Genomic DNA, 14,397 nt, shown 5'->3' on the forward strand with positions numbered 1-14,397 from the left:
CCACACACAATCCCTAAATGTTTTCAGGCCAACAAAGCTTTGATGTATCCGAGCCACTTAGCTTATTAACGACTAAAAACTGAATTAATAATTAGTTCCTTTTCATGTAGCAGCCAAAAGACTCTGCCTCGGGCGGAAATAGGAAGTGGGTTTATCCACAGGCAGAAACCATAATCCAAACAAAGTTAACAGAAACAGTAAATCAGTAGTAGGAAATACGCAACTCTATACCTAGCGCTCAGTTAGATCTTTAGGTCGGGGGCAGCAAGCAGGACCGGTATTTTGCTCGTTGAGAAAGTGTAAAAGTAACTTTCCACCCCGGGTCCTCCCAAGACCGGGGAAAAAGGAGCTGCTGGCTCCGCCCCGTGCAGGCCACGCCCACCCGCCGAAGCCCCGCCCCTCCGAGGCTCGCGTCTCCGCCCCGCCCCGCGGTTCCCGCGTGCGCTTGAAGATGGCGGCGGCTGCCGGGAGGTTGCTCCGGGCCTCGGTGAGTGGCTGTCGGCTGGGCACAGGCGCGGAAACACTGCCACGGCCGTGGGCACTGCTTCCCAGACAGTCTCGCGCTCGGGCCTGGGGGCTCTTCGCCCTTCTTGGCGGGTATGGGCGGGTGACGGATCCAGAGGCCTCCTCCACGGACGCCCAGTGCGCTTGCGCATATCAGCCCCCTCCCTCTCTCTACGCCCCCCCCCCCCCCCCCCACAGATCCCTGCGTCCCTCCGCGGAGTCTCTGCCCCTTGCCCCGTGCCCGGTGCCCCATCTCCACCAAAGCACCTGGTCCTGGAGCTGGAATCGGGCGTCCCGACCCTGCCTCGGTCACTAACTTTGACCTTGCCCGTGACTTCTCTCCTTTCTGAGCTTCCATTTACTCGAATCCTAAGGAAAGATTGATGTCTGCCTCGGTGTGTTGCTCTGGGCACACTCTTAAATGCCGGGTGGAACCAGTGCTACTGTAACAAAAGCCGCTTTCTTCCCTAGCACCGCTACCGCTGCCCGCTTTTCTGTAAGGCGCGACCTAGTGCCCCCTTGCTACCCCCCCAGCCCTTTCTCATCCTGGGGTTCAAGGCAGGCCCTTCTGCTTCCTGCGTCATGCCCGACGTTAAAGTTGAGCAAACACTTCCCTTGAAACCTCTCCAAGCTCTCCCAGACCGTGAACTTTGCTCTACTTGTTTGCTTGTTTCTGAGGAAACCTTGATGGTTGGAACGTGGCGATACTTGGTGCAGGGAAATGGCTTGTACTCTGCGACAGCCGGGTCTTCCTCTGTTGGCTTCCGGGACAGAGACTGAATCTTGCTGTCATTCCAGTTGCCCTCCTTGCGATCTTGAGGGAGAAGGAAGCAAAAGGGAATGATAAGAATGGGGCGATCCAATCCTTACTCAGATTTGGGGATTTGGAATTTGGTTTACAAAGCCTAGGACAGCCAAGGCCATAATTGGCCTGATGCCCTTTCAATAGGCCAGACTCGTCACTCTGCTAGAGTCTTCCTAATATTAAACTTCTCTTTACAGGTTACCCGACATGCAAGCACCATCTCTCGGGGCATTTCTGCCTCTGCAGCCCTTAGGCATGTTGCTTCTAGAAGAACTTGCTTGACAAATACATTGTGGTCTGGCTCTACTCAAGCAAAATTCGCCTTTAGTACTAGTAAGTGTTATTATGCTTCCCATGTAAAGGAAACATTTCTTTGGACAATACAGCATCTCTGAATCCTGACTCTCCCTTGGAACTTTTGAAACCTAGAATGAAGATATACTGAAATAACAGCTCTATGAGGAATCATCAGCAAATAGCGCTTTGTTGTCCTCATCAAAACGTTAAGATCTAGTCATGAGAAAACAACAACAAAAAAAGACTGGGAATGTGGCTTAGTGGTAGAGTACTTGCCTAGTATGCATGAAGCTCTGGGTTCGATTCCTCAGCAACACATATATAGCAAAAGCCAGAAGTGGCGCTGTGGCTCAAGTGGCAGAGTGCTAGCCTTGAGCAAAAAGAAGCCAGGGACAGTGCTCAGGCTCTGAGTTCAAGCCCCAGGACTGGCAAAAAACAAAACAGAAAAAGAAAAGAAAAGAAACTGGGTAAAGTGTAAACTATGCCCCATCCCAAGCAAGGCAATTTCGGTGGTGAAACCAGGGATCAGTTTTTAAAAGTTCACTGGATAAATGTAATGTGCAGCCAGGGTTGAGAATCACTCAGCTGCATTATACCCCTTTCATTTCTTCTTCTTTTTTTTTTTTTTAGTTTGGCCAGGCCTGGGCCTTCAACTCAGGGCCTGAGCACTGTCCCTGGCTTCTTTTTGCTCAAGGCTAGCACTCTACTACTTGAGCCACAGTGCCACTTCTGGCTTTTTCTATATATGTGGTGCTGAAGTGAGCACTCTTGCCACTAGGCCATATTCCCAGCCCTCCCCCCCTTTCATTTCTTTATTGGTTGCCAGAGATTTTTAAACTGTTTAGGAGGGAGGAGGGGGAAGAGGGCCTGTCAGATTCCTTCTAGGCTTGCTGTGTGTAAAGGGTGTCCTAGGCAGTGTGATACTGAACCCCTTTGTCCCTCATTTCCAGGCTTTTTGGTTGGTTGGTTTTGGTGAGAGTAGGAAATTTGTGCTCGGGTAGAACCAGGTATTCATACTTGCTAGGCAAATGGTCTACCATCCTAGCCCTCATTTCCAGTCTTGATACAGCTCTGTGTCTGTTCTTTTCTTTCTGTTCCCTGCCACACCTAAGTACCACTCACTGAGATAACTGAAATCACCTCCTGACATTAGTCTTATGCTCCTTCCTTACTAATCTTCCCCAGAACAGCCATAAAGTCCACTCCTGCCTGATTCCCTTATCTCCTGTGAAGTACAGACTCTGTTGTCTGACACTGGAGGACCTGTGTGGCCTGGCCTTCAACCAGTTCTTACCTACTTTGTCTTATGCTCTTCCCACCTTACTCAAAGGTCCTGTGCATTGTAATCAGACTGTACCATGAGCACCTCTCTGCCCTGTCTCTTCCTGCCCGTCCTCCATGCTTCTTAGCATGTCCTGTCTCTGCTTGACAAAACCTGAACCATGTTTAGAATTCATCTCCAAGTCTCACAACTTCCTTAAGTCCTCCCTACTATCTTCTTTTAGTTTGAGTTGAATTTGTGCCCAATTTAGAACCTTGTGCAGAAAAATTGCTGTACCAAAAATGGACAATTGAACTAAATTTGTATTACTAATGATTATGAGAGTTTAAAAAAAGTCACATAGTGCTTACAAATGATAAATTACTATGGATGTGTGTTCTTTATTTTTACTTTTCCTAGGTTCCTCATCTTACGCTCCTGCTGTTACCCAACATGCACCTTACTTTAAAGGCACAGCTGTTGTCAATGGAGAGTTCAAAGAGCTTAGCCTGGATGACTTTAAGGGGAAATACTTGGTGCTTTTCTTCTATCCTTTGGATTTGTAAGTGATTTCTATGACAAGCACTCTTGCCACTAGGCCATATTCCCAGCCCCCCATTTGTACTTTATCTTCTAGTCAGGGAGGGAGTTCTTTCTGACCCCTTGTCACTGATGACCTTGCTAATCACTTAGGAATGATTAATTTAGTGGGAAGAATGTGTGGAGTTGAGTATGACCCTGTCTCAGTACTCTGCAGCTGTGGTCCCCTAAAACAGTCCGGGAAACTTTGGGGAAAAATGAGAAAAGTAGTGACTGGGAATGTGGCCTAGTGGTAGAGTGCTTGCCTCGTATACAAGAAGCCCTGGGTTTGATTCCTCAGCACCACATATATAGAAAAAGCCAGAAGTGGTGCTGTGGCTCAAGTGACAGAGTGCTAGCCTTCAGCAAAAAGAATCCAGGGACAGTGCTCAGGCCCCGAGTTCAAGCCCCAAGACTGGCAAAAAAAAAAAAAAAAGTAAGGATATGAAATTGAATGGTTTTGTTTTGTTTTAAATAAGGGTAAACAGATTAAAAAATAGAATGGCCTTCCTTGTTTTTTGGTATAATTCTTTCATTAAGAAGGTGTGAAAGGGGCCGGGAACTGGTGGCTCATGCCTTATAACTAGCTGTTCAGGAGGCTGAGATCTCGAGAGGGTTGTGGTTTGAAGACAGCTTGGACAGAAAAATCGATGAGACACTGAGGCTCTGATTGCCAGTTAACTAGCAAAAAGCTGAAGTAGAGGTGTGGCTCAAGTTGTAAAGTGACAACTTTGAGTGAAAAGTCTAAGCAAGATTGTAAACTCCTGAGCTCAAGGCCCACTATGAGCACAAAATTTTTTAAAAAGCGAGTAATAGGAGGTAATGGTTTCTCTAATGTGACATGACACTGGAATCCCTTGAGGATGCTTATTCGGTTTGCATTTTCACCTTTAAGCAAATTGAACTAGTTTTTAGTATATTTAATATTCACACTTTAGATTCTTATTTCTAAATTATCTGATGAAGCTCTTTTTTTTTCCTCCAAGCACCTTTGTGTGTCCTACAGAAATTGTTGCTTTTAGTGACAAAGCCAATGAGTTTCATGACGTGAACTGTGAGGTCATCGCAGTTTCGGTGGACTCCCACTTTAGCCATCTTGCCTGGATCAATACACCAAGGAAGGTACATCACCAGTCACCACGCTGTGTACTCCTGACCTTTTTTGTTTTATGTTTTAGTTGGCCAATAGTGTATAATCTGCAGTAGAAACATTCTGTTGTGTATGAGATACATTGTGATCGTTTGAAATAGACACATGCGTTGTCAGGTGATCAAATTAGACTAATTGACACTTGTATCAGCTCAAATGCTGATCACTTCTTTGTGCTGTAGGCATTGAAAATCCTCTCTTTTAGTCAGGCACCCGTAGCTTGTGCTTAAAATCCTGGTTACTTAGGAGGCTGAGGCCTGAGGATCTGGTGTAAAGCCGGCCTTGGGCAGGAAAGTCTGAAACTCTCATCTCCAATTAACTGCCAAAAAAAAAGCCAGAAGTGGAGCTGTGACTCATAAAGTGCTAGCTTTGAGCACAAAAGCTCAAGGACAGTGCCCTAGTCCTTGAGTTTAAGCCCCAAGACTGGCAACCCCCTCCCCCTCCCCCCAAAAAATCTTTTTTGTCTTTGTGGTCACCTTGCTTTTCCATGGAAGCCAAAAGCTTCTTCCTCCCATCTGCTTTTAACTGTGTACCTACTGCCCAACACCTCACCCTTCCCCAGCAACTTAACACACAGATCCCAGAAAGACCGACCTAAAGGTTGCCAAAGCACGACCAGTCTAATGTGGACTATTTGTAGGTTTGTGCCTACTGGCAGTCTATTTTCCCCTGTGCGCCCCCTTCCCCCGCCCCCGACGCTGCGTGTATGTTAACTGCACTGTACTTTGTTTCACTGTTCTGCATGATCAGTGTTTCTGGCGATGCTGCAGGACTATCAATATCAAATTATTCAGTGTTTATTTCTCTTCCATATTTAAATTTCAGAAAGGTATCTTTAACTCAAAGAATGCTTTAAAAAGTAGATAAAGGGGGCATGGGGGCTGGGGATATGGCCTAGTGGCAAGAGTGCTTGCCTCGTATACATGAGGCCCTGGGTTCGATTCCCCAGCACCACATATACAGAAAATGGCCAGAAGTGGCGCTGTGGTTCAAGTGGCAGAGTGCTAGCCTTGAGCAAAAGGAAGCCAGGGACAGTGCTCAGGCCCTGAGTCCAAGGCCCAGGACTGGCCAAAAAAAAAAAGAATTTTCTAAAGCAAAGGCAAAGGGGAGAGCTGAGAAGCTCACAGTTGTCTATAGGTGGGTAGAGAGCAAGCCTGGGATCCATTCAGACAAAAAATAAAGATTCTGGGGCTGGAGATATGGCCTAGTGGCAAGAGTGCTTGTCTCCTATACATGAGGCTCTGGGTTCAATTCCCCAGCACCACATATATAGAAAAAGCCAGAAGCGGCACTGTGGCTCAAGTGATAGAGTGCTAACCTTGAGCGAAAAGAAGCCAGGGACAGTGCTCAGTCCCTGAGTTCAAGCCCAGGACTGGCCAAAAAAAAAGTTAGAAAAAGGCCAACAATATCAGCTGGGTTTAAATCCTTGCTCTGACTCTTGCTAGCTGTGAACTGAAAAAAGGAACTTAACCTTTCTGCTGAGTACCTTATTTATAAAATGGTCATGATTAGTTAGCAGGAAGAATTTTTTAGTGTGCATTTGCTGTTACATGTGCAGTTACTGTTACATGTTTACATGTTGCCATTATTGTTGGTTTCAAACATTGTTACATGGTCCAGAGCTGTGTGACTGCCCCAGACAGTCATTTTATGTTTGCATTTTTTATTAGAATGGAGGCTTGGGCCACATGAATATCGCACTCTTGTCGGATTTAACCAAACAGATTTCCCGGGACTACGGTGTGCTGTTAGAAGGTCCTGGTCTGGCACTCAGGTAAGATCCTGTTCCTCCTGAACATGGTTTGCTGTATTTAGTGTTATCCAACCTCTTAAGGCACTTGTATGGATTTTAGAAACCCTTTTTTTGTTGTGGTGGTGGTGTTTTTGTTTGTTTTTTTGTTTTTCTTTTTTTGGCTCTTTTAGTCCGTCTTTTAAATTAGTTTCCTTCCCTATCCTTTTCCTCTTTCCCTCCCTCTCTATTTCTCTCTCCTTCCTTCTTTCCTTTTTTCCTTCCTTCCTTCCCTCCCCTCTCCCTACTTCCCCTTCCTTCCTCATCCTGGGGCTTGAATTCAGGGCCTTGATACTGTTCTTGAGCTTTCTTGCTCAAGGTTAGCTTGCTACCACTTGGGCCACAGCTCCACCTTCAGCTTTTTGGTGGTTATTTGGAGATAGGAGTCTCACAGATTTTCCTGCCCAGACTGGCTTCAAACTCAGCCTCCTTAGTAGCTAGGATTACTGGTGTGAGCTACCACTACTGGCTGAAATTTTTGTAATTTATTTTGGAAAAGGTTTTTTTGGTGCCGGTACTGGAGTTTGAACTTAAGGTCTCATGCTCTTGCTTGGCTTTTTTGCTCAAGGCTGGCATTTTACCACTTGGGTTACATTCCTACTTTCAGTATTTTGCTGGTTAATTAGAGCTAAATCTCTGATTTGTCTTCCTAGGATGGTTTTGAACCACCATCCTCAGATCTCAGCCTCCTAAGTAGATAGAATTACAGGTGTGAGCCACCAGCACCTGGCTAGGAAAACATTTTTTTTTAATACCTATTTATTTTTATTTAATTTATTTTTGTCAGTTGTAGGGCTTGAACTCAGGGCCTGGGCTCTGTCTGTGAGACTCTTTGTGCTTAAGGTTAGCGCTCTACTACTTGAGCCACAGGGCCACTTCCAGGCAAAGCATTTTTAAAAGCAAAAAAACATGGCTGTACGCGGTGACTCAAGCTCCTGGGAAGCAGAAATGGGAGACTACAGTTGGAGCGAGCAAGTGCTTGCTGTGCGTAGTGATGCGTGTCTGTCATCTCAAGCTACGGGGCAAAACACAGGGCCTGGCTGCAGAGGCCAACATGATAGGAGAGGCACAGATAGGAGGACCACAGTCCAGCCTGGCCACAGGAGAAACCGAGAGAGTCTGTTCTTGAAAATAACCAACACAAAAGGGGCTGGCAGGGTGGCTTAGGGGCTAAAATGCCTCCATAGCAGGTACAGTGGCCTGAATTCAAACCTGAGCCCCTACCATTCCCCCCCAAAAAAACCTGAAACAACAACAAAACATCCTCAATTTTAGTCTGTATAGATGTTGGTGAAATACCTCCTGTGAGCATGGGCACCTTTCATGAATGGCCAACATGTATGGGCCCTGTCCGCCAGCTCCTCTTACAGAATGCTGTTCATGTATTGATGGTCACCCTGGTCTATTCTCCCCATACAATTCAGGCCACTGCTGGCAGGGAAGCAGTCAGCCAGTTTGGAGGAGGGTTTCAGGCCTGTCTGAGGCGTCTCCTGGATTGGTATTGGTCCTGTCAAGCCTTAGGATCAAACAGACTTGGATTTAGTGATCTATGTTTTTTACTCTCCTGCTTAGATGCTGGGTGATTTGGGAAAAGTGAGGTACTTTTCTCCTGTTTTCTCAGAACACAAGTAAAGATGGACCTTATAGGTTGGTAGGAAGGATTAAATGGTGGAGGTGCTAGAGTTTTGGCCAAAGTTCCAGGTAGTTAGCCTTCTGTTTCTTTCTCTTCTTGCCAGGGCCTGGGCACTGTCCCTGAGCTTCTTTTGCACAAAGCACTCTACCACTTGAGCCACAGCGCCACATTTGGCTTTTTCTGTGTATGTGGTACTGAGGAACCAAACCCAGAGCTTCATGAATGCTAGGCAAGCACTCCACCACTAAGCCACATTCCCAGCCCCAAGCCTTCTGTTTCTGAAAATTATTTGCGCACTCCATCGTTCTTTGGAGGGTGACACTGGGCTCTTGATGTTTGCTGAGAATGAACGTGAAGGAGGGATTTGTGGAAGCTGACTTCAGGTGCCTTGTGGTTTTGCTGGGGGTGCGTGGGCCAGCTCGCCTGCCCTGCCTGTGGCCACTGTGCTGTCCTCTTGGCCTATCCCTGGGAGCTCAGCACTTGGACACCCGTTGGAGCTTGTTCTTTGTTGACCTGTTTCCTGTCTTCCTTTAGTAAGCTTATGTCTCAGAGTTGGCATTGGGAGAGAAAAGCATGAAGAGGTTTTCCACTTGGGGGATCCCAATAATTTTGCAATCACCCCTAGTAGTCTTAGTATTGGGATTAATGGAGAAGAAACATTGAGTCTAGAGTCTGGCTGGCATTTCAGTCTCTTTCTGGAGTCTGTGAACCCCGTTCCTTGTATGTCTGCCTCATCTACCCAGCTGGCTCCCTCCTGGAGCAGCACTAGAGCCAGGCAGAGAGGGAGAGGTTCTTTATACCTTAGCGTTCTACTTCTCTGCCAGGTTAGCCTTGCACTGTGATTCTCCCCATCTCAGCCTCCCAAGTGGCTAAGATAACAGGCGTGAGGCCCTGGTGCCTCCTGCCTTTAACTTGCCTTTTCCCTGAAGGGTTGACATCAGGCCTTTCCACAGCCTTTAAGAGACAAAAGCTCTGGGTTCATCTGCAGTCTGGTTTCTCTCATTACTGTGTTTTGTTTTATAACCAGAGCTTTATTGTTGATGAATTGGTTAGATTGCACAATTTTTTGTCTTTAAAGCTGTGTGTGTGCGGTCCTGGCTTTTCTCTCTCTCTCTCTCATAGCTGTCTCTCTACCATTTTGAAAACACACTGTCTTCTTTGCTGGCAGTATGTTGTCATCAATTAAAATGTTTTTGCACTGGGGGTGTAGTGCACCTGTAGAACACCTGCCTTCCATGTGTAAAGCAATAGGTTTGACCCCAACATGGGTCCTCACTGAGTTAAGAAAGGAATTCTACTTTTTGAGAAAAAAACAACTCGCCTCTCTGTAATTCAAAGGATCAACACTGGAGTACCTTTCATATAGGTTTAATTTACTGTCCTCTCAGTACTGACTCGCTCGCTGCCTGCACCTGGTCTACATGTTCTCCCTTGCGCCACTGGTACAGAAGATAATGCTAAATGAATTGTATTGGTTATGTTTGAAGTGTTAGAAAAGGCAGCTCGCTTTTTTAATCTATGCATCTTCAGGTATTTTGATGAAGAAATGGTATTCCTTGATGCAAAAAGGAAATGTATGAGTTTGGAAACTCTGCACGTGTGTGTGAGTGCACTTTTAGCTGTAAAGCAGCATGGGCTGAGCATGCACTGGGAGGAGGGGCGGGGGAGCTCTGAGCTAAAGATTCCTATTGGTGTCTAACAGCTACCCAGAAGAACAGGCTTAGGGGTGGGGCCGTGGGGGTCAGGTCATCTTAGATGATGACTGCTGGTATGTGAACCCAGGTTTCTATTACGTGAACTCAGGACCAGCATATTCTAAGTATTTATTGCTCACAATAAGATACATCCATGTCCCTTCTCATTTGCCTAGGGTTTCTTGCCAGGTTTTGATATAACAGTCCGAAGAATGCTTGCCAAGTCACTGAGTAAAGAAGTCTTACTCTCTCTTTTTTTTTTTTTTTTTTTGGTCAGTCCACGGCTTGAACTCAGGGCCTGGTGTCTGTTCCTGAGCCTCTCTGTTCTCAAGGCTAGAAGCTCTCTACCACTTGAGCCACAGCACCACTTCTGGCTTTTTCTGTCTGTGTGGTACTGAGCAATTGAACCCAGGCCTTCATGAGTGCTAGGCAGGCACTCTACCACAAAGCCACATTCCCCGCCCCAACCAGTCTTACTCTTGAGTTCATGCCTTTCAGATAATGTGTGACATTTGGGGCACATTGGTGGATTTACACATGTGACCATATTTTATGTTTTCTGTGGTGGCCTAGTCCCATCCTGCCATTATTAAGACATCTGTCATTAATAAGAGCTGGTAAGCTTTTTGTAAAATAGTGAAAACTCCATTTTTGGCTTTTGTACTCAAGGCTGGGGCTCAACACTTGAGCCAAGCCTCCAATTCTAATAAAGGCTTAATTTTATGAATGCTGAAAGAGAACCAAAAACAGAAGGGTATGTGTTGACTTGTTATAACATCCAGCGCTGTTGATGTACTAATGAGAATAAATCTGACACAGAGGTCTCTTCATAATTGACCCCAATGGAGTCATCAAGCATCTGAGTGTCAATGACCTGCCAGTTGGCCGGAGTGTGGAAGAGACCCTCCGCTTGGTGAAAGCATTCCAGTTTGTGGAAGCCCATGGAGAAGTCTGCCCAGCAAACTGGACACCAGATTCTCCTACAGTAAGTTCTCCCCAAAGCGGTAGGACTTTAGTAGACAGTCTGAGGTCTTCTCTGCTACCAGAGGAGCCCACTCGAAGCAAGGGTGCAGCTAGCACTCATGGGTGAGTTGTGGGTCGGGGATGGGCTGTAGGGTGATGCACACTTTGTATGGGGTAACTTGCCCTCCATATCTTTTGAAGGAAACAGACCAATCTGAAAAGGAACTTTAGTTCAAAATTGGGAACTTTCAGCTTCCTTGTGAAACTGTTATCACAAAGTCACCACTAGCTAGTTAACTGGCATTATATTTTCAGATCAAGCCAAGTCCGACAGCTTCCAAAGAATACTTCGAGAAGGTCCATCAGTAGATGATCTGTGTGCACCAGAAGCTTCACTACAGAAAAGAACCTCAGCTGGCGCCCTTTTAGCATTTCAAAGATTATTTATAGAAGGAAAAAACCCAATCATGCTTGTATTTATAGATATTACTCTATTTTTTTTAACAAAGAAAACTCTTGTTTCCATTTCCTGGAGTGATACTACTCTTAATGTTTTCTTTTTGTAACACTGGCTAAAACTGTGTCCAGGTAATCCTTTATTGGCAATGTCATTATTGATTATGTCTTCAGTGGGCAAAGGAAACGCCTCCTCCTTACCTTCCAGACCTTTGCTGCACCAGCGTAACACAAGCACCGAATGCTTCTGATCAAGAGTCCTGATTTTTCTTCCTGAAGTTTTTTGTAGTAAACTGAATTTCCTCTAAGACAACATACCTTTATGTTGTTAGGCTCTGCTGTCTGAGCTAACTCCAAATGGATGTCTATGTGATGGAAACAAATGTGAATCCAGACTAAAACACGGTGGCATCGTGACTGAACTGATCATGCATGACCCTGCCCCTGAGGTTTATAGTTTACAGTTTCACTAGCTGACTTAGTTCAGTGTGTATTTTCAGATAATGATTAGATGTAATTATAAAGGATATATATTAAATCCGGAGATTGAATTTTGATTCAAGTGCTTGACATATCATGAAAATAAACATACCTTAAAATACTTGAAGCTTTCATATCATGCACTATTGAATCAGCTTGATCTGGGCTCTGCTTTTCTCTGATTCCATCCACACTTTGTGGGCACTGACACACGCGTTGCCTCCGGCCATGGAAGTCAGTCTAGAGGGCAATGGGATAGGGAGATAGTACTGGGATAAGTTCCTGAGTGCTGGCCCTGTGCGCACCTGGATGCTGGAGGGATGGGGTGGAAGGCCTATTTTTTCCTCTACAAATGCCCCCTAATTGATCTAGTATTCGACAAGGAAATGGGGGAGGGGGGCCTGTCTGGCTGATGGGTGACACACTACACAGTGCAACAGTGCAGCTGCCAAGGCAGGCAGCAAGGACACTTTAGTGTTCTTTAAAAGCTTTTCGGTCATTTCTGAATAAAGACTGTTGAGCTCTGCTTTCCCATGGGTCTTGCAAATTATGGTGCTGGCTCTGACTTTACCCAAAACTATGTACACTGTTCTTTTTCTTTCTTCTATGGGGCATGAACTCCTCAGCACCACTCCCGGTTTCCTGGTGATTAATGGGCGATAAGAGTCTCGGGAACTTTCCTTTCCCGGGGTCACCCGGATCCTCAGATCCCAGCGTGAGCCACCCGCGCCCAGCCGTATGTTGTTTTTTGCCAGTCCTGGGGCTTGAACTCAGGGCCTGAGCACTGTCCCTGGCTTCTTTTTGCTCAAGGTTAGCACTCTGCCACTTGAGCCACAGCGCCGCTTCCGGCCTTTTCTGTTTATGTGGTGCTGGGGAATCGAACCCAGGGCTTCATGCGTGCTGGGCCAGCGCTCTACCTAAGCCACGTTCCCAGCTTTCAAGCCTCGTTCGAGGGTACTGCTCAAGAAGCCTTGCGAGCCCCTGCGTGCCTGACGGGAAGGCGCGAGGTCAGGACCAAGTATGGAGCGGCCCCGGGTCTCCACAGGGGAGCCACGCGTGACGAGGGAATCCCACGGCGGCTCCTGAGAACGGGGTCGAAAGAACTCGCCCCTGCGGAAGGCGGGCTCCGGGGAGGGGCGGGGGAGGGCCAGGGGCGGAGTCTGCGAGCTGGGACTCGGAGCCCGGCGCGCGCGCGGCTACCCCTACCCCGGGCGGCCGGAGGGAAGGAGGGCGGGCGGGCGGGAGCCGAGGTGCAAGGCCGCTTCTTCTCCTGGCCCCGCGGCGGCGTGGCTACAGCTCCCGCGGCCCTCGCTTAGGCGCCCGGAAGAGGAGGAAGTGCAGGGCTGGCCGCTCCGCAGCCTGCAGCGGCGCCCGTGGCCATGGGGAACCCAACCTGCGCTTTGGCGTCAAGTGCCCCCGGGGCCGGGGCGGCGGGGCTGCGGGGGCGCGCGCCCCGTGTGGGGTCAGGCTGGCCCGGTGACCTTGACAGGCCCTGGCCTCCGATCCCCCCCCCCCAATCCCCCAGAGGGGGCTCCGGTGAGCGCCTTCCTCGCCCTCCCACCCTTGGAGGGGACCACGCCTGCGCAGGGCGCGGCTGCAGCCCGCCATCCCTCAGGCCCGGGGCTGGGCCGGGGAGGGTCTCCCGCAGGCCACCCTCGCTGGGCGCCCTGACCGGAGGCCCGACCTCCCAGGTACATCCGCCTGAGCCGCCGCTGGGAGGGGAGAGGAGCGGGCCTCCCTCCTTGACAAGCACACTGCGGGGTCCCTGGGCAGCCACCTCGGCCTGAGGTCGCCGGCCACGCCTCCCTCCCGGCAGCGGAGCCCTGGGAACCACTAACCGCCCGCCCTAGGCCGGTGGCCCACACTTGTAATCCTAGCTACTGGTTAAGTGTTAGATCACAAAAGCTCAGAAACAGGGTCCAGGTCCGGAGTTCAAACCTCAGGACTGACACATGCTCCCACGCACACTAAAATGGCAAGAAGAAACAATAATAATAATAGTGTATTAATTTTAACAATACATTGTTTTAGCCTAGCAGTTGCCAAAGAGTAATATTTCAACATATAGTCTAGAAAAACTAATGAGATAATTTCCACCTACTTTTGCTATGCTCTTTGAGGCCCTCCTGTGTGATAGACCTACAGCCAGCCTGTGTCCGCTTAGCCTGGCTCCATTTCACTGCTCAACTGCTCAGCCGGACAGCACAGCTCTAGTGTTCTTTTGAAGATCATGGTTTAGGTTGGGCCTTTTCTAGGGTAGGATGTTGAGATGGGCGTCTTCAGTGGTCCCAGTGAGTGTAGGGGTGGGGGGCTTGTTGAGACAAACCAGGCTGGGCTGTAGTACTGAGCCCTTGCTAGTGTTAACTTAGCCCTGAGAGCCCGGAAATAGTCTGAGGCTTTTGGAGCTCATTGCTTCCAGTGATGGGAATATAGGCACTTTGAGCCCCAAAGACTGGGCTTACATCCCTCAAGGGCAGCTTGGTAATGAGCACAGAGGGCTGAATGGCTCCTGATACAAGCCAGAACCCCTTGAGCACACTTAGGTCCGCTTCTCACTCAGCCTCTGCTTCCTTACCTGCAAACTGAGTGTGTTGAAAGCTGAGTACTGGTCGCCCGTGCCTGTAAGCCTAGCTACTCAGGTGGCTGAGATCTGAGCATCAAGGTTTAAAGCCAGTCCAGTCAGGAAAGTCCTTGAGACTTTTATCTTCAATTATCTATCCAAAAGCCAGAAATGGAGCTGTGGCTCCAGTAGATTGTAGCCTTGAGCTAAAAAACAAAACAAAGAC

General features: G+C 48.0%; 1 protein-coding gene across 1 annotated transcript; it reads left to right on the forward strand.

Moving 5' to 3' along the window:
• The first annotated feature begins 377 nt into the window (after positions 1-377).
• Positions 378-11,751, forward strand: Prdx3 (peroxiredoxin 3). The gene is made up of 7 exons (XM_048338137.1): positions 378-487; positions 1,507-1,642; positions 3,288-3,429; positions 4,433-4,568; positions 6,267-6,370; positions 10,532-10,697; positions 10,991-11,751. Exons 1-7 carry the CDS (start codon positions 452-454, stop codon positions 11,042-11,044), a joined length of 774 nt encoding a protein of 257 aa, XP_048194094.1. The 5' UTR covers positions 378-451; the 3' UTR covers positions 11,045-11,751.
• The last annotated feature ends 2,646 nt before the right edge of the window (positions 11,752-14,397 follow it).

This window comes from Perognathus longimembris, chromosome 2 (genome assembly GCF_023159225.1).
Source record: "Perognathus longimembris pacificus isolate PPM17 chromosome 2, ASM2315922v1, whole genome shotgun sequence".
NCBI lineage: Eukaryota > Metazoa > Chordata > Mammalia > Rodentia > Heteromyidae > Perognathus > Perognathus longimembris.